A 20,540-nucleotide genomic window follows, 5' to 3' on the forward strand; every position below is an offset into this window, starting at 1 on the left:
TAGACTCTAATTTATTTCCAACCAATGACTATTTAATCTTGAATAATCCAAAATTATTCTTGGCACCCTTACAGCTATTTTTCAATCAAATTTCTTTAAAAGGTTACTTTTTTTTTGTGTGTTTAAAATTTGGTCGTGTGCTCTTTTTTTTTTTTTAGGCATTCAACTTGCCTTTTTTGATTAGTTTGTTATAAGATAGATAGATAATGAATAATAATAAGAACAATACTATTAATGAAAATAATAATTTGAACAGAAAGTTAGAAGATTGGACATTTGAAAGTTTATTTCAATTGACAAAGAGAGATGTTCAGTCGTTATGTAGGAAATATGAGGTTGAATATGGATTCTCTCATAGTAAACAAAAGATGATTGACTCTCTTCTATTGAGAAAACAATCAAAGATTGAGTATAAATATACACCCGTAACGAATAGCAGTGAGAATTACAGTCTTCCTCATGTCATACTCAAAGATATCCTAATGATGTCTCACAGACAGTACACAATTAGCTGCCACTCCACTCTATTGTCTGGTTGTCTCATTTCGAGCAACCATTACCTTCGCTGGAATTCCATTCTCACCATTGCTTTGCTTTCAAAGAGCATGTATCACTGGATTCAAAACACTATTCTTGCCAACAATCCGATTCATTTCGACTCTAGGGATTCACCTCGTCTCCACCAGCGAAGTCATCACTGTGAGTACTCACTGATTGCCTACCAATCGATAAAGAAGCTTGCCTTTAGAGGCACTGCTTCCTTCCTTGCCAAGACACCGCCAATGCCCAGTCTCGTAGAGCTGTATGCGCGCAACATTGATTGTTGGGGTAAGTCGTTCGTTCACCAAGCGTTCTCGGTAATGGTGAATCTCCGTCGTATCACAATAAGCTACGGTCCGCTCAGTTCAGAGCTCGTCAATGAAATGGCGAAACTCCCACTCGTAAAACTCAGTCTCAATCACGTAAAAGTAACACCGTACGTAACATCGGTGCAGATCTCACGTTACCTCAAACGAGAGCAAAACAAGCTGATCTCACTCAAGCTTCCAAAAGAGGTATATGTCAACAGTCAAACACTGGAACTACTCAGATTCAAATCGAATCTAAAGAGATTGAAACTTACACTTGACAATGACTTGACCACAATTTCAAAAGATAAAAATGAGAAAGCTAAAGCTGATGATGATGATGTTGATGTTGATGGTGATGCTGTTGATGATAATGTGGAATCAACTCATGAGCAAATGCAACTGGATAAGATCACATTGGAGAATAGATATAAAATGTATCCCAATTGGAGGGTTTTGTTACTTTGGCGTTGCCAAGCTTGGTTTAAACAACAGTTGATCGATGGTATCAGCAATATGACACTGAACATCTGGAGTAAAGAGGCACTCTCGTGCTTCATCAGTGTATTTAGCGACAGATACAATGGTGGTGTAGTTGTCAGACATCCACTGGTGCATCTGAAGCTAAGATTCTGTCAGTTTAATGTCCCAACCGACCAAGAGCTACTTAGTGTATCAAACATTCATTCTCTGGAGACTCTGGTATTAGTAACAAAGCATTCGCAATGGGAAGATAGCTTTCCATCGAAATTGGAGAATGGCACTCGGTGTTTCTCTCTCATAAAAGAACAGCAAGAGCAACTCATTTCATATTTTGACAAAAAAGATGAAACAACAACTAAACTACCAAATAGATTTAACAAGTTAATTTTTCACAGACACAAACAACATTGAATAAAAATAAATAAAAATGACCAAAAAAAAAAAAAAAAAAAACTTTAAAAACAAACTTTTGGCCAGGTGAAATGGTGTCATTTGATTTATCTTTTTTTTTTTTTTAAAAACTTGACTGTGTGTATATATATTTATTTCATTGTTTGTATTTATATTATTGATATTTTTTTGTTGTATTATATTATATTATTTTTTTTAAAGTTATTATTATTATTTTAAACATTATTACTGTAGATAGATATTATTAGATAAAGAATGACAAGTATATTCAGTATATTTTCAAATAAAAAGAAAAAAGAAGATGAATTACACTCTAGTACTGGTATTGGAATACCAAATCCACTCTCATCATCTAGCTCCTCTATATCATCGACTGGTTCACAACAAGAAATAACATTGAACGAAATACAGATATTACAAGCACATACTGACTCTGTAAAGATTCTATTGAAAATCGATGATAAAAGGTTAGTTAGTTAGTAATTAATTAAAAGTCAATCAATCGACAAGTTCTGATCAAATAGAATCTAATTATTATCATTTATATCTTATTTGCTATAACAGACTTGTATCAGCAGGAGATGATTCAACAATTTATATTTGGTCGATTGAAACAGGGCATATTATGTACAGATTGTTAGGACACACCAGTAGAGTCAATTGTTTACTTCAACTGAATAAGAATATTTTGATATCGGGTTCGATGGACAAGACCATCAGAATGTGGGATCTAACCAAACTGAAATTCAACGAAGAATCGAAACTCTACTATATAGAACCGATATTAACATTGGAACCAAGAACAGAACAAAGAACCAGTGGTGAAACCAAAGTAAATACAACAGTATGTAATCTTTCTATTCAAATTTCAATCCAATATAAACAAACTAATCGATAGAATAACTATATACTCTTTTAGTTTTTAGAGAAAATTCCAGGTGGATTCTGTTCTGCTTCAAGAGGTGGTGATTTATTTCTTTGGACAGAGAATGGTGAATTAATTAGAAAAGTTGAACTTTGTAATGATTGTATGTTTAAAAAAACAAATATAATTAGAAGATATAGATATTTAGATAATTGTTGTTGTTTTAACATATGTTTATTATTATTATTATAATTAGATATAAATGCAATATTATGTGTAAATGGATATATTTTAACGGCTTTATCAACAAGTCCGTATTTGGCAGCCTATAAATTGGACAAGTCGGAACCGGCGGTCAATCTACGTGGCCACGAAGGTCATGTCAATTGTTTGATGAGTATGAGCGATCGACATTTCGTGAGTGGTTCAAGACCGAATGAGAACACCGAAAAGTCAACAAAGGAATCACCGAAACCGCGATTCCTCAGTAGCAAAGTGTCACACCAAGACAAGACACTGATCATTTGGAACAAATCAGATTTCTCACAGGTTGCATCGATCTGTGATCAAACCATTAGCTATCTCTTCCCGATCACCGAACACTACTTCCTTGCAACCGTATTCAAAGGATTCTCGATCTACGACATCAACGGTCAACTCATACTCGAACAGAAACCAGAGATACCAGAGAATGAAACTGAACTTAAAGGTGCAATTTCTCTTTATGATAAGTAAGTTATTATTATTATTATTATTATTACATATATCTATCTACAAAAGATTATTAATATTGTTTGTTTTGCTTTGTTTTGCTTTGTTTTTTTCTTAACAGTACAAAGATTATAACATGGTCAGATCTAAGGTTGAAAATGTGGTCTTGGAATATTGGACAGATCGAAACGAAAAAGAAAAGTATTCTTAAACCTTTGTTTATAGGTGAGATAAGGGGTCATACTGATTATATAAATTGTCTGACGGTGCTTGACGATCATGCGATAGCAACAGGCAGCTCCGACCACGATATCATCCTGTGGAAGGACGGAAAAGACCAAACTGCAATCAGAAATCACTTGGCAGGCGTTTCACTCTACAATTTTCAAAACACATTCTTGCTTGATCAAAACTATTATGACGATATAGATCATCAACAACATCTACATCAACCATCTAAACTACAAGAATTTAAATATGAAGACAGAGAAGAGATATTAAATTAAAACTAATAAAATAATATAAAAAAACAAAACAAAAAACAAAACAACTAATATTTAATTAATAATAACAATTGATAAATCAAAATCAATTACCATTTTAATCGTTTTATTAAAATATCTATCAAATTTAACCAAACACACACATGTCAATAGTAATAAATTATTGTTGAAAAATTTGACAATTATTGCTTTTTTTTTTTAAAGATTTTCAAATTCTGTGTCACAGACAACCAATTCGACAAAAAATCTTTTTTCAATTTTTTTGCAAAAGGTTGGTTGTGTGTACCCAGTTTTATCATGAAAGTCAGTTCCAAAAAAACAAACAAAAGTTGTCAATAAAAAGCAAGTGTAGGGATTTTTTTTTTTTAATATTGGATAGGATTAGAGAATTAGATTAAGATAGATAATTAATAAAATAAACAGATAACTTAAAAAACCTATAACTCTTAAAAAAAAAAAAAAAAGGTCAATTAAATCTAACAATCTATTCAACTCAACTCAACCAAATCAAATCAACTGATACATTAATACTATATAGTCAATTAAGTTTATTTTTAGATTTATAAACTTTTTTATATATAAATATATTTTAATAGAGAAATCATTCATTCCATTGTATAACAACCAACATCTAAATCAATAAGAATTCATCTTAAGAAAAAATCAAAATCAAAATCAAACAAGGTTAGTTGACTCAATCAAAAAAAAAACAAAACACAAAATTAGATCGCAATAATATCAAAAAAAAAAAATTTGAACCGATCTTTCAATTCCATTACATATCTTTTTAAATGGTTGATCCAATAACAATAACACAAGCCGACTATATTCATTGTGTCATAATTAATTAATCAATCTTTACTTTTTGTGTCATGTCTTGTATTGTATTGTCTCGGTTGTTTATTTGTTAGTTGCTTCAATGATGGGATAAAATTATTCATTGCTCTAATTATCGATCTGTGCGCAATTCTTATCATCGGGTAACAACGAGCTCGTTTAGGATGGAGGTTTTTTGTTTTTTTTAAAAAAAAAATAACTATTATAAATGTGGTGCTGTTTCATTAATATTAACAACAAGTTTTTATGTTTTTTTTTAATATTTTTTTTTTTACTGTTTACAACTAAAATAAATTATAATAAATAGTTTATCTATTTTTTTTATTTTATTTTTTTGCCATTAATAAAAAACACAAAATAAAAGTAAAAATTTTTTTTTGTTAACAAAATTAAAACACCATAAATCATCATCGTCCATCAAACAACAGCAATGATTGATATAAGTAAATATATGTGCAAATTGACAAAAGAAAAAAAATAGAGAATTTTTATTTTATTTTTCATTTTTTTTAAATCAAAAATCAAAACCAACACAATTTCCAAGAGTTTTTTTTTTTTTTTTGATTTGATTGATTTTTTTGTTTTTTCATCACCTTTTTTGTTTTTTTTTTATAACTGCTGCTACATATGTAGTAATAATCAAATAATTATACAACAATTATATATATTTTATTTATTTATTTTTAAATCAAAACAAAAAAAAAACATATTTGTATTAATTTACTTTTTTTTTTTTTTTTTTTATAAATATTCAATTCAATTCAGATTAGTGATCAAACTTTAGGTTTATTTAGATAGATAGGATAGATAATTCATAAATCAGTTCGACAAGCAAAACAAACTGTAACAACTAAAAGTGATAACAATAATAATATAATAATAATAATAACCAACATTAGTAGTTAATAACAAAATTTTTTGCCAAGTCAAAAAAAAAAAAAACAAAAAAAAAAACAATTAATCAAATATAGTTGAAAAAAACTAAAAGGAAAAAGATATTATAGTGAGTGAGTGATTATATCTATAGATATAAAAAAATAAGAAATTAATAATTACCATTTAATTTCGGTTTTTTTTATATTTTGATTGATAGATATACTCTTTTTCTTTTCTTTTCTTTTTTTTTTTTTTTTGTTTTTATAAACTTAATATAATAACAATAAAATAAGTAATAATAGTAGTAAAGTTTAGTTAGATATATATATATACATATAATATAGTAGTAAAATAAATGGATATTTTAAATGGTAGTGGGAGTGGTGCAGCTGGTGGAGCACCGGGAATCAGTGGTAGTGGCGGTGCCAATGGCGGTGGAGTCAACGGCGGTGGCGGTCACAGTGGGATGCTCGAGATCATCACGGTCGATGTGATCGGTGCCGAGAAGGAGATGTTGATCAACAATCTCAATAGTATATCGCGTGTCATAAAGATCATCCAGTCGCAATACAAGATTCTCTTTAACGACCCCGATTCCGGTGACAGCAAGATGATGGCTGGAACCACCGATTCCGACGACGATCTTGGTGACGACCTCGAAGCAGAGGACGACAACCTCGATCCGCCAGCACCAGAAGCCATTTGTAATATTTATTGTTTCGACACAAAACACAGACAATCACTCGATGACCTCAGAAAGGTCGTAGCCAATCTCACCAACAACAACCCATTAACTTCTTCACAAATTCAATCGGATAATTCAAATCAAATTGTAAGTCTTTTTTAAAAAAAAAAAATATTGAACATTTTTTTTTGTTTTCCATTATTCTAACATTTTAGATATATTATAATAATTATAATAATAATATATATATATAGCCATCAATTATAGTTGGATTGAATGTAGGTCCAGGTGTAAGTTATGTAAAAGATTTAAGATTAGTACAAGCAAAGTGGCCATTTATCGAGTGGAAATCATCTGACAGTGCATTAGAAGTTTTCGAACACGTAGTGGAAGCTGTCTCGAGATTAAAGAAACAAATTGCATTGAACGATTCACTCAAGAAGGGTGATGTAGATGCATTGGATTTAGTTATTTTATCAAAAGTATCACATGTATGTAGTAAATGATTATTATTATTATTATAATAATAGCTGTGTTAGTTATAGAATCAAAAACTTTATTTATTTACATTTTTATTATTTCTTATTTTCCATCCACTTTTTTTTTTTTTTTTTTTTCCTTCCTTTTTATTATTATTTTTTCACTATAGGAACAATTGGCAGAAGCACATAAAGCAGGACATGCAATTGTTTTCGATTCATTGTTGGCACATAATAGTAATGCGCTGGTGGTGACTGCGACGATGGCGTTGTTGGGCGCGGTTGTAGAGACCAACGAACAAAAGAAACAAAAGAGATTGTCGTTGACAAAGTCGGGATTGACTCGTTTCCCAATGTCGGTGACTCAGATGTGTAAGCATTTGGTCGAGTTGGATCTGAGTGACAATAGAATTACAGAGTTGCCTTCCGATATTCAGGAACTCAAGAATCTTAGAATTCTGATATTGCGTGACAACCGTTTGGAGACGATTCCACTCGAGGTGTGTCATCTCAAGGACTTGAAGATTTTGGAACTTCAGAACAATCCACTCTCCGATTTCCCTCCCTCGGTGATTGCCAGCGGCACCAAGAATCTGTTGTCGTTCTGTAAGAATATTTTAGAGGGACAACACAATGAGACCTGGAAGAAGGTGAAACTCATGTTTGTGGGTCAAGAGGGTGTCGGAAAGACAAGTTTGTTGCAGGCATTGACTGGCTCCAAGAAGAAAAAGGGTGAGCTGCAAGTCACTGGTGACACCATCTCGACAGAGGGTGTCAAGATCCAGACCGTCAAGGGTAAGAAGATCGATTTTTCAGCGTGGGACTTTGGTGGACAACAAGTTTTCTATCCAACACATCAGTTCTTCTTGACATCGAGAGCACTCTATCTCGTTGTTTTCAAGCTGACCGACTCGAATTGGGCAGAGCGTGTCGAGTATTGGATTCGTCAGATCAAGTCGATTTGCGAGGGTGGTATCAAACCAGCACTCTTCTTTGTTGGTACTCACATCGATGTTTGCACACCTGAGCAACTCTCCGAAGTGGAAATGATCATTAAGAAATCGTTTTTAGTTCACACACGTGTAAAGGAGCCAGTTTGTTTCGTCAGTTGCTCCACTGGCAAGGGTGTAAAGGATCTCAAGAAGAAGTTGACAACCGAAGCTGAAAAGGCAGGACTCATCAAGAAGGATATTCCAGGTACTTATATTCTTCTCGAGCATCGTCTCACCAAGCGTGGTGCCAACCCAGGCAAGATGTTGGCTCCAACGACCTCGTCGGCATCGCTCACAATGTCAGGTAGTGGTGTATCGGTAAAGGACCGTTACATCGAGTGGGAAGACTACTCGAACGAAGCGAGATTGGCACACATGAAAGTGCCCGAGGAGTTGGAAGCAGCCACTGCATTCCTCCACAATCTGGGTATCGTTCTTCACTACAACACACCGTCACTCAAGAATTTGGTGGTTCTCGATCCACAATGGCTGGCCGATGTCATGTCCAGTTTAATTACATTCTCTCACAACTGGATCAAGCGTGGTATTCTCGTACACAACGACCTCTTCCAGGTGTGGGGTGGTCGTTACGACGCGTCACTCTGGCCAACCTTGTTGAAGATCCTCGAAAAGTTTGAGGTAGCCTACGAGCTGCCAGGAAAGAGCGATGCAGAAGGCAAGTCGCTGTTGCCTTCGTTGTTGCCAGAGGATCCAGATGGTGAGATCGCGCGTATTCTCGAGCAAGAATGGACACCGACTGCCAAGCTCGTCGAATCGAAACAACCTGTGCACTTCTTTGGTTGCGATTACAACTTTGAGTTTATGCCACTTGGTTTCTTCTCGCGTCTACTTCTCCGTGTTCTCCATATCTCTGGTATCGATATCAAGACGTACTGGCGTAACGGTGTGTTACTGGACATTATTGGATCGTCACAGAAACAACAGGCTTTGATTGCCTTTAAGAAACGTACAAACTTTGGATCTAAAGATGCCTACAAGTTGACGATTGAAGTGCGCACATTCAACAATGGAAAGAAGGAAGACGATTCCAATGCAGCACAATTCTTACAGCAACTTGTATTCACTGTCGATTCGTTGCTCAACAACTTTTATTTGAATTTGCCAAACATCCAACGTCTCATTCCATGTAACCATTGTATCTGTTTGAATCCAACTCAAGAGCCATTCTACTTTGAATTCAGTAGCTGTATTACTGCACTCCAAGAAGGAAAACCGTTCCTCTACTGCCGAAACGACCCGAATATTCCAGTGCGTGTCGACTATGTCGCACCAGACTTGGTCGCCAACAAGGTGCCAACTTTGAAGGATACCGACGTCGAATATGAGAAGCAAATCGGTAAGGGTGCTTTCGGTCTCGTTCACAAGGGTAAGCTCAAGAGTGGTCAGGTCGTGGCCATCAAGTCGCTCTTGAATCAAGAGGGACAAGAGACAGAGGAGATGATCGAGAAATTCCAAGAGTTCCAACGTGAAGTTTTCATTATGAGTGGAATGAACCACCCGAATTTGGTGCGTCTCCACGGTTTGATGTTCAATCCACCGAGAATGGTTATGGAGTTTGTTCCACTCGGTGATCTCTATAAGCGTTTGCGTTGTGGCGAGACCATGTCCTGGGGATTCAAGACTCGTTTGATGCTCGACATTGCCAAGGGTCTCGAATATATGCAGTCACTCTCACCACCCATTGTACATCGTGATTTGCGTTCTCCAAACATTTTCATTTCATCGCTTCACGAAGATGCAGCGGTGTGCGCCAAGATTGCAGATTTCGGTTTGTCACAACAGTCCGTACCATCTGTTTCCGGTCTCCTAAAGTCAATCCATTGGATGGCGCCAGAAACCATTGGTGCCGAACAGGAAAACTACACAGAGAAAGCCGATACCTATTCGTTTGCCATGATTCTCTATGAGATTCTCTCTGGAAAGGTTCCATTCGAAGAGTACACATTGAAGGAGCGTCAGTTTATCACAGCGATTCGTGAGCAGAATCTCCGTCCAACCCTGCCAGAGGACACTCCTGCCAAGCTGCGAAACGTCATTGAGCAATGCTGGAGTGGCGATCCCAAGCGACGTCCAAACTTTGCTTATGTAGTCCGTGAGATTGAGGAGTTGAGAGGTGGCATCACCACAACCACAACTTCAGTGTCCGTCTCAACTGGCGTTGCTAGCCAATCGGCAACTTCCACCACTACAACTACCACATCCACAGAGAGTGGATCGATTATGAACGAAGCTCCAGCTTCGCCATCGATGTCGTCTTCCACCCACAAAATGGTGGAGTCGCCACTCACCAACACTTCGCTCACCGACATGCCATCGTACCGCTCACTAAACTCGAACAACAACAACAACTTCTCAATGCCAATTGCCAATCATCCAATTAATTTCATCTCAATGGCATCTGTACATCGTAAATTTGAAGTGTTGGCAGCAACTGAAGCTGGCGAGTACGTCTGGACCAAGACCAACGACCACCACATGTGCTTCTGGACAAGCAAGAAAGGATCGCTCTATCGTGAGAGCAAATGTAAACACCAGAACATCACTGTTTGCATGACTAAAGTTGGCAGCTGTATTTGGGAGGCAACTCGATCCAACACCATTCATATCTGGGACATTGGAAGCATGGATATTATCCGCGAGCTCAACTACCCACACGCTTCAACCATTGTCTCGATGTGCTACGCCGCTGGCGAGTCAACATTGCTGTACTGCGGTGACTCTGCCGGTAAAATAACGGTATGGGATCCTAAGACTTTTGAACTCAAGGATACCGTACAGATCGAGGGTGGCGGCAGCATCACCGGTCTCTCACTGTCACAGTCGACGCTATATATCACCAATCAACAACAAATCTATTTATGTAAAACAAAGAACCTTCAAATTCACACATCACCCGCCTGGAAACACTCGAACGCCACCATACACAGTATTCTCGCGCTGAAAGACGAACTGTGGACGGGCGGCTCCGACGGCAAAATATACATCTGGAAGCTCAAGAACGAAACGGAAATTTCCAACCAAACCAAATTCGACGCACACAAGGACGTCGTCACCGCACTGATTCAGATGGACGACACCGTACTGTCGAGTTCACTAGACAAATCACTGACATCCTATAAACAATCGAACCCGAAATTCAACTTTTCATCACTGGATCACCACAAACAGGGAATCAAAACGATTGTTAAAGTTCATCAAAATATTGTTTGGACTATTTGTAACGATAGCACATCACCACTTTTACTTTGGAACATTCCATCGAAATGGGAGAAAAAGACACCTTCAACTCTATCATCAATGAGATTAAAATTATTCCGTTAATTTAAATTAATAAAACAACAATAATATATTATTTCAAAATTTAACAATAATAATAGTTGAATTCAAATTTATTACTCAGTTTCAATCCGATCTGGTAAGATACTATACATCTCACAAACATTAGAATATTCGAATAAAAGAAAGTTATGGTGTTGCGAAAGAAACAACGACTGTTTGTCCAAAAAATATGAATATAAAATCAATCAATTTAATAATACTTTAGTATAATTTATTTTATTTTTTGAAAAGATTTCGAACAAATCTGATATTGGTTGATTAACAAGTCAGCAACAATTTGTTCAAAAATATTTAATTAATAAAATTAAATCGACAAATCGATTAAAAATAATAATAATAATAATAATTATAACAATAAAGTTAGATATATAATATAGACTTCACAATAACTACTATTATTACTACTTTGTTGTCAAAAAAAAAAAAAGGAATAAAGAAAAGAGAGTAAAAAGAAATAGAAAGTAAAGAAAATGGATAATTTTAAAGGTAGTGGTGGATATAGTAGTAGTAGTAATAATAATAGATATAGCGCAGGATATAGTAGTGGAATCAATAGTAGTACGGGTATAAGTGGAAGTACAGGTATTGGTAGTAGTACCGGTAGTCTTAGTCCAGTAACACAACACTCGTCACCGTCATTACAACCTTCACACGATGGTCTACTGAATGAAGATAAGATCACTAGAGTACTAAATAAGATACCTGATCAGTATCATCGTACGGATTTCGGTGCTAGAAAGGTTGCACTTGACTATATGAGATCTACCAACAGAAAAGATCTATTGGATCAAGTCGAGAAATGGTTAGATGATCTTAATGAGGTCACTGATGAAGTCGTTGATGGTAAATATCAAACAATATTACCCTACTCTACTCTGTGATTAATATTAACAAATCATTATTATTATTATTATTATTATTATTATCTATAGTTTACTTTCAAGGATTTAACAAATCTATTCACAACTACAGTAGAATTCTTCAATTTATGGGTGATTCACATTCCAATGCATTGTCGATGAGTAAAGAGGTGGAGGAAGTAAACAAATTGATCTACTTTAACAATGCTAACATCGGTAGACTATGGAGAAGAAATCTAGAGTATTATTATCAAATAAAGATATTGGAAAAGATGTAAGTGTTTGCGATTATTATAAATATTCAATTTGATTGTCTGTTTGTACTAATTTAACAATTTGTTGTGTTTTTATTTAGGGAGGAATTAAAGAAAGTACCTACATTATTGGATCAATATTTAAAGAATAATCATTTTGTACATGCATCTAATCTATTGGTTAATTCGACACAGGCATTGAGTGAGCGAGATCTAGTCAATATCAATGCACTCTCTGACCTGAAGCAGTATCTCAATGAGAAGAAAGAGGCTTTCAACGATATGATCGTCGATAGATTGAACGACCACATCTATCAAAAGTCACTTCAATCATCTGATTCATCTATTGATGATGACGAATTAGATTTCAAATCAATGTTTAAGAAAGCAACTACAACAACAACAACAACCACTAATAATAAAGATAAAGATAAGAATAATGATAAGAATAGTAATAGTAATAACAAGAGTAGCAATACATTAAATAAGAATATGGTAATCAATAATAATAATAATAATAATAATAACAATACGAATTTTAGTAGTCATAGAAATAGAGATAAACAAGATGATCAACCATTGGAGTTGGAAGAACAATCAAAGGCATCCAATTCAATAGAGGATCTAACTATCAATCCAGAATCAAACAATAAACTCTTTATGAATCTAATGGTAGAGTCACTCAGTGTACTGCAATACATCGATCCCGCTGTCGGTCTAATTCTTGGTAAAATATCAATTGAATTGAAATCTATTATTACCAATTGTTCATCTTTAATTACTCAATTGTAAGTATACACATATTATTAATATAGTGACTAGAGACATCTACTGACTAACTAATAACATTATAATGTTATAACTAGGTATCAAGCAGAAGGTAGAACAATTGCCAAGATACCTGGTGAAGCAACAACAGATGATCATCAACAAAACTTTATATTCTTGAATGATTCATTCAATCGAAATGAATTGCTATCTAATAACACTCTGAATATACCGCTTGTCGACTTGATGAATGCTATCTTTAAGAAGGTGTTGGTTGTATTTAAGAATCATATGACATTGTCTATCATTGTCAATGACTCGCTGAAGAAGCGTGATGCCAAACGTCGTCGTGAGAGAATAGGTGAGCATCTTCATTTGGACGATTCACTCGATGGCACCAATAATGGTGACAACAATAGCACCTCAGACACCGACTCTGTCTCACTGAACGGCAGCGGTCTCAAGTCAAACGGTTACATCTACAGCGACAGCGATCTCTACTCACTTCCACTGGTCTGGGAGATCATTCAAAAAGAGATAAGAGAGATGCTTAGAATACATTTACACGATACCTCGAGTTTGCTGATGAGCAGTAACCTGGCAACTAGCCACAACAATCACGACAGCAACGGTAACAACAAGTCTGCCAGTAGATTGTTTAGTTTCTCAAATTCCATTATCACTGAGAATTGGAATGGTAGTGCAAGTCCGTCAATTACATCGCCCAATGTAAATGGGGGTGGTGGCGGCGGTGCTGTTGGTGGTTCGCTGACTGGCGCGCTCAGTGGAAGTACCGGAATGACACAAGGTGGAATCAGCATATTCAAAGCATCGCAATACAATGTCACACCGATTTACCCATTGATTACAAAGTTTACCGATCAAATCGACTCGCTTCTCAGTGGAAAGAAAGACAGTGATAAAGTAACGACTACCGCACAACAACTCTTTGGATCTAGAGATACCAACGATACCAATCCACCACGTGGTCTACTAAGATTGTATATCGATGATTTCGTACACCGTAACTTCCTTCAACATATCAAATCCGATTACAAAGAGCGTATAACAGCTGCTATTGAAGGTCCAGATGCATTCAAACCATTAGAGAGATATAGATTAGTCTATAGATTAAGAGATACTAAACCTGTATTAAATGTATGTAAAATAAGAAGAGAGATAAGATTTGATTGATTGATTAATTATATTATATTATATATATAGAGTACATTACAAATATTCCAATTTATAACAGAGTTATTCTCTGATATCGCAGCGATGAATCACTACTCTGAGGAATTCGGTGCAATCATTCAAACTTCGCTACTTAGATACTATGAAAAGTGTTTGTCGAAATTCAACCAAGAGGTAGAACCAACTGTAACCGGTGCGTTGTTGAATACCGATCTCTACAAGCATGTTTTGCACTCGTTGGATTCAAAGAGACACGATGTCGCTGACTTTAAGGATACTCGTGAGGAGGAATACGAGTTCAAGACTGAAGCCGATCTCTTTTCAGTGCCAGAGAAGCCAATATTTAAGAACCAACTGATATTGGACTTGGAAAAGTTAACAATGATTGCCAATCTCTATCACAGTCTTGAATGGCTATCACACAAAGTAAACAGCTTATTCTCATTGTCCAATCAACCACCTGCATCATCCTCTACATCATCCTCCGTACCAGAAACACCTTCCAAATCTAAACCACTCAAAACACCCAAAGCCTTGAATCAAAAGTAAGTAGAAATCTAACAATCGATAACAGCATCAAAAAAATAAGTTAAGCTAACTGTTTTTTTTTTTTAGGAATCAAATTACACCTGAATTAACAGAGGTTTTGAAATCAATGGAGATATCAATTAAAGATATCACGATGAGATTCAGAGAGTTGGCCAAACGTTGTTTGATTACCTTGAGAATAGAATATAGAATACATTGTTTCTATTTCTTTGAAGGTTTCAAAAAAGCATCGTATGTGGTCGAAGAGGAGAGAACCGACCCCGATCAGTTCATTGTCGAACTCAATAAGGATCTCTCGCTGAATGAAGAGACAATGTCGACCTATCTCACAAGCGATAAGTGTCAGTTCTTGTTTGGTGGTATTGCCAAGTTGATTGGAAAGCTCCTGATCAACAAGATGGTTCATATCAAACAGATCAACAGTAACGGTGTCGCCAAGCTCTGTAAGAACGTCTATACTCTCCAACAGAACCTCACCAACATTATTGTGAAGCGTGAGATATTCTTTGATCGTATCAGACAGTTCTATCAGTCACTCTCGAACGAAGATGAAATTCTTCAATACCTGCTCGACAAGATGGTTACACCATACTTCTCGCTGGAGGAAGCAAGAATCATCCTTGACTTTTTACAAGTTACCAAGAGAATTTCATCCAACGCTTTGCAAACACTCGACGCAAAGTACAAAAACATGTTGTAATAAAATAAAAAAACAAACACATAACAATACAATCAATTACAAAGTCAGGATGTTTGTTGTTTTTCAATTTTTTATTTTTATTAGTATGCTTGATAAAAATAAAAATAAATATGTATTGGTATGAGAGTGGTTTGTTTTGATGATCACCAGAAAAGGGGGTGTGAGATCATTGTTATTGGTGTAGTATATATGTGTATGCTGTTTTATAAATTTTCTTTCATGTGTGTGTGATCCCACACCTCGAAATTATAGCTGATCAATCATTTTGTGTTAATTTTTTATGTTCCAATATGTATCTTTACTATGTAGTGTGTAAATGTAAATGAATTTATACAAGTATGAATAAAACAAAACAGTCAACACTATTCAATGTTTGAATTCGACTACATCCAATATGTAGAAAAAATTGTATTTGTATTGATTGATGTGTTAAAAAATGCTGTTGATTGGGATTCAGTATATAGAAGAACAGTGATTAAATAAAGAGTTTAATAACAATTAAATAATTATAATCATTTTTTTATAAAACAATTGTAATAAAAAAAATAAAGCTATTTATTTCATTTTTCTATCTTTCAATATTTCTATCTAATTTAAAACCAATATCAAATATTTTTGTATTTATCTTCATGAAGATAGTTTTTCACAGTTAAAAAAGATTCTATAAATGAAATTAGTTATAAAGTTACTACTATTGCTTTGTGCAATAAACTTAATATGTATGAAAGATAATTAATATTTTTATTTAATTTAAAAATTATATTAATATTTGTTTAAAAGTTGGAGAAATTAATGATAATATAAATAATAGCTCAAGTTCAGATGATATTGAAAGTTTAGATGATTCTACAACCTTTAGTAATTCAGATTCACTAGATAGCGATAGTTTCTCTACTGATTCTACTGTACCAGAAGATGATAATAAATTATTTATTGATTTTAAAAATGGAAACGATAATTGGTCTGGAAATATGGTAATTATTAATTTTAAACAAATATTTTAAGGATATCCTAAATAGTTATTAAAAAAATTTTTAAAAGACACATCCATTAAAAGAATTTTGGAGAGGATATGAAATTGCTATTGATAGAAAAAAGAGTTCTATATATTTAGCCAAAGGTGAATATAAATGTAAAACCATTCAACTGGTTAGTGGAATATCTATTTATGGAGGATACAATGGTGCTCCAGAATGGACAAGACCAATAATGAAACAACCATACCAATCGAAAACAAAAATTTCAACTGTTGATAAATTGGTTTTCAATGCAACCAACATCACAGAGGAAACTATTCTTTCACATTTAACTATAGTTGCTCCTAATGGTTCACAAGGTAAGTGAATAGATAAATAAAATCTTGAATTTATAAAAAAAAAAATACTAAAGCTGTATTTTTCAATTTATAAAAATAGGTTCATCATCTTATGGCATGATAATAAGTAAGTCAAAGAATATATACTTAAAGTTTATGAGTATATTAACTGGAGATGGTGATACACCGAAGCAACAAACTTCCTGGGTGAGAAACAATATTTTCAATGGAAGAGATGGTAACGATGGTGGTAAATCGTGTGGAATTAATATGGATAACGAGTGTGAATCATGTAGACAGCCAAAGATAGGATTGGGCGGACGTACTATGTGTTCGGATGGTGTGGTTACACAGGGTGGTGATGGTGGTGCTCCTGGATATGGAAATAAATATGGACTCGATGGAACTCCTTCCAACATGACTGGTGGAGGAATGGGTGGAAAAGGAACCCAGCCTGGAATTGGAATTATGGTTGTCATGGGTACTGCCAAAGGTTTGGACGGTGAGGATGGAGATAACGGTGTTAGTGCGATTCCCAAGAAATACTATTACGATCAACTTGGTGTACATGGATACATCTCCAATGGAAAGATTGGAAAGCATGGTGGAGGAGGTGGAGGTGGTGGTGGAGGAGGAGGTGGCTTTGGAGAGTGTTCGGAATATGGTGGTGCTGGTGGCGGTGGTGGAGCCGGTGGTTGTGGTGGCAGAGGTGGTAAAGGAGGAATTAGCGGTGGTCACTCAATTGGTATCTACATTTTGGACTCTGACGTCAAAATGGAATACAGCTATATAAAAACCAGAAAAGGTGGTGATGGTGGAAACCCATCGATACCAGAGTTTGGTTATAAAGCTGGAAAGGGTGGTGATGGTAGCTATGTGAAAGGTGGATCGGAATTTGTTAATGCCTCTAACAGTGGTGAAGGCGGTAACGGTGGAAATGGTGGAAATGGTGGAGAAGGTGCACCAGGAAACGGTGGTTTCTCTGTACCTGTGTTGTACTATGGTGTCGAAGTACCGTCTCTTCTCTGCAATATTTTCGAAAAAGATAGTGCTGGTTCGCCTGGAAAAGGAAAGGTATCTGCATACTCTGGTGTTTCGTCCTACTGTTTCAATGCAAGAGAGTCAAAGGATTTCAACTGTGACTTTACTTATAATACTACATTCTGTGATAAATTGCTCGTGGGAAAGACCTGTGAATTTGGAGAGATTCCTGATGAGTGTGGAGTGTGCAATGGAGATGGAGGCAGTTGCAATGGATGTGATGGCATTCCAAACTCTGGAAAAGTATTAGATAAATGTGGTGTGTGTGGAGGTAATGACTCATGTGTTGGATGCGATGGAATACCAAACTCTGGCTCAATCTTTGATAAATGTGGAGTGTGTAATGGTAACAATTCTTGTGTTGGATGTGATGGCATTCCCAACTCTGGAATGAAATACGATCTCTGTGGAGTGTGTGGTGGTAAAAGCAATACTTGTAAAATTGGATGCGATGGTATTCCTTACTCTGGAAAGGTGATCGATGGCTGTGGTGTTTGTGGAGGTGACAATAGCACCTGTAGTTTGGGTTGTGACGGTATTCCATTCTCTGGCAAAGTCGTTGATCGTTGTGGTGTTTGTGGAGGTGCCAATCTATGTGTTGGATGCGATGGAATACCAAACTCTGGAAAGGTGAGAGACAAGTGTGGAGTATGTGATGGTAAGGACGATTGTGTTGGATGCGACGGTGTTATCAACTCTGGATTGGCGATGGATGAATGCGGAGTATGTGGTGGAACCAATAGCACCTGTTTATCAGGCTGCGATAACCAGCCAAATTCACTGCTGGAATTAGACGAGTGTGGAGTGTGTGGTGGAAACAACAGCACTTGTCTATCGGGTTGCGACATGAAACCAAACTCGGAAGCAAAAATCGATGGCTGTGGAGTGTGCGGTGGAAACAACAGCAGCTGCTTGATTGGCTGTGACGGTGTGAAATATTCATATAAGCAATTCGATGACTGTGGAGTGTGTGGTGGTAACGGATCGACGTGCCACAAGCGCAAAGAGGGTCTGAGCGCCATCACCAAGGTAGTGGTGAGTGTGGTAGTCGTCGCACTCTCACTGTATGGCGCGGCATTTGCCTTTATAGTGCTGCGCCGTCGCTTCAAGAAGCAAGGATCGCAATACTACCGAACCAAGTTGATTCTCGAATATCAAGACACTCCATTCATCCAGGCGGAACTCATTAAGAACGACCACCAGAGAAATATGCCAACCGGAAGAAGACCGATTCTGACAGGACTAGGAATTCGAAGAGACTACCGACACCTTCCTGAAGAGATCCCAATGAGCGAAATGAGCTCAATATCGCCACTCTCTTCGAATTCCGCTGAAGTTTTCACATACCCTGGAAACAACAGTCTCAGAAACAGTATCAATCTGAACAACAATTACTACATAGAAAACTCTAGTAATAATAACTACAACAACAATGGTGGCGGTGGTTATGGTAACTTCCAATCCATACAAAACGAATTCAATGATTTCGATCTAGATAATTTCTGATCACATTTATGTTTAAAAATATAAAAATAAATTTTTGTTATAAAATAAAAAAATTCGTCCACTTTTTTTTTTTTTTTTTCAATAAAATTGGTTTTTGCACAACCAAATTCAACGAACTATTGGTATGGTTGTGATTTTTTGATCGCCCTTAAACTTGATCTACCCCACCTTTAAAGTTTTTGCCCGATCTATCGATAAATAATACCACTTTTTTTTTTTTTTTTTTTTTTTGGCCTTTGGGCGAACAATTATATTAAAATAAAATTAATTTAATTTTTTTTTTAGTTTATTTTCTAAATTTTTTATACTTGAAGATAGGGAAATTTTAAAAAAAGAAAAGGTCATATTTATTTGTCATACCATCATAAAATTGGAATTTGATTTTTATATATAAATAATATTAATAATTAATTAATAACATTGAATTATTAATTTAGCCTTTTTTAGTCATTTTTTTCTGTTTCTTATCGATCTACACAACACCAAAAATCACAAATCAATCAACCCTCCCTCATTTTTACATAGATATAAAAACCAAAATTTGCTTTTTCAACCTTTTTTTTATTTTATTTTTAATTTTTATTTATTTTTAAGTTTTTTTTTAAACCCCAACCTCTATCTTCCAGCTGTACATATCATCTTTTAATCTTTCTGCCCTTAATAATAATCAAAATTGACAATAAATTGATCAATAACAAATCATTCACACACAAAATATTTTGTTGACTTTACTATTATTTTTTTCTTTAATTTTCAAAAACTTTATTGTAATATTAGTTTATTTATTATTTGTACTTTTACTTTTAAGTAATCTATAAAAAAAAAAACAAAATACATATCTATATATATCTATATTTATTTATCTATTTATACATCTCTTTGTTTATCAGTTTTTAGTTTTTATTTAAAAATTCATATCACTAATGTTTATCCTTTATCTGTAATTTACTAAAAAAGAAAGAAATCAATCATTCAAGTTTTAAAAAAACAAATATATATAATTTTTATAGAAGCCATTAAAAATATAGAAAATAATTAAAAATAGCCACAACCACACAAAAAATAAAAAAAAGATATATAAATAGAAAAATAATAATAATTTGAAAAATATTGCAACAACACCACCAACAAAACAATACACACTACTAAAAAGTTTGAATAGTTAACAGTAGCAGTAACAATCAATATACAACCACACAGGAGATTGTTCAAATTTAGTAGTGGTAGAATAGTATATTAGTGTGGGAATACAGAGACAAGCTAAACTAAACCATACCGCATACATACAAGAAAAAAAAAAAAA

The 20,540-nt window shown here is 34.9% G+C and overlaps 3 protein-coding genes across 3 annotated transcripts; all 3 read left to right on the plus strand.

The window, feature by feature from the left end:
* Positions 1 to 206: 206 nt before the first annotated feature.
* Positions 207 to 3,824, plus strand: PPL_09272 (WD40 repeat domain-containing protein; the record flags this gene model as incomplete). The annotated part of the gene is given in 6 exon segments (XM_020580069.1): positions 207 to 1,412; positions 2,034 to 2,217; positions 2,237 to 2,586; positions 2,662 to 2,770; positions 2,864 to 3,338; positions 3,440 to 3,824. 6 exon segments carry the CDS (start codon positions 207 to 209, stop codon positions 3,822 to 3,824), a joined length of 2,709 nt encoding a protein of 902 aa, XP_020429902.1.
* Positions 3,825 to 5,889: 2,065 nt separating this feature from the next.
* On the plus strand, positions 5,890 to 11,298 carry qkgA-2 (leucine-rich repeat-containing protein; the record flags this gene model as incomplete). Its single annotated transcript, XM_020580070.1, has 5 exons — positions 5,890 to 6,366; positions 6,474 to 6,710; positions 6,869 to 10,571; positions 11,112 to 11,204; positions 11,282 to 11,298. 5 exons carry the CDS (start codon positions 5,890 to 5,892, stop codon positions 11,296 to 11,298), a joined length of 4,527 nt encoding a protein of 1,508 aa, XP_020429903.1.
* A 222-nt stretch (positions 11,299 to 11,520) lies between these two features.
* On the plus strand, positions 11,521 to 20,276 carry exoc4 (exocyst complex subunit 4; the record flags this gene model as incomplete). Its single annotated transcript, XM_020580071.1, has 10 exons — positions 11,521 to 11,893; positions 11,983 to 12,184; positions 12,266 to 12,952; positions 13,031 to 14,090; positions 14,157 to 14,671; positions 14,742 to 15,371; positions 16,187 to 16,349; positions 16,417 to 16,711; positions 16,791 to 19,181; positions 20,248 to 20,276. 10 exons carry the CDS (start codon positions 11,521 to 11,523, stop codon positions 20,274 to 20,276), a joined length of 6,345 nt encoding a protein of 2,114 aa, XP_020429904.1.
* Between the last annotated feature and the right edge of the window lie 264 nt (positions 20,277 to 20,540).

The sequence above is a fragment of the Heterostelium album genome (assembly GCF_000004825.1).
Source record: "Heterostelium album PN500 unplaced genomic scaffold PPL_scaffold9, whole genome shotgun sequence".
Lineage (NCBI taxonomy): Eukaryota > Evosea > Eumycetozoa > Acytosteliales > Acytosteliaceae > Heterostelium > Heterostelium album.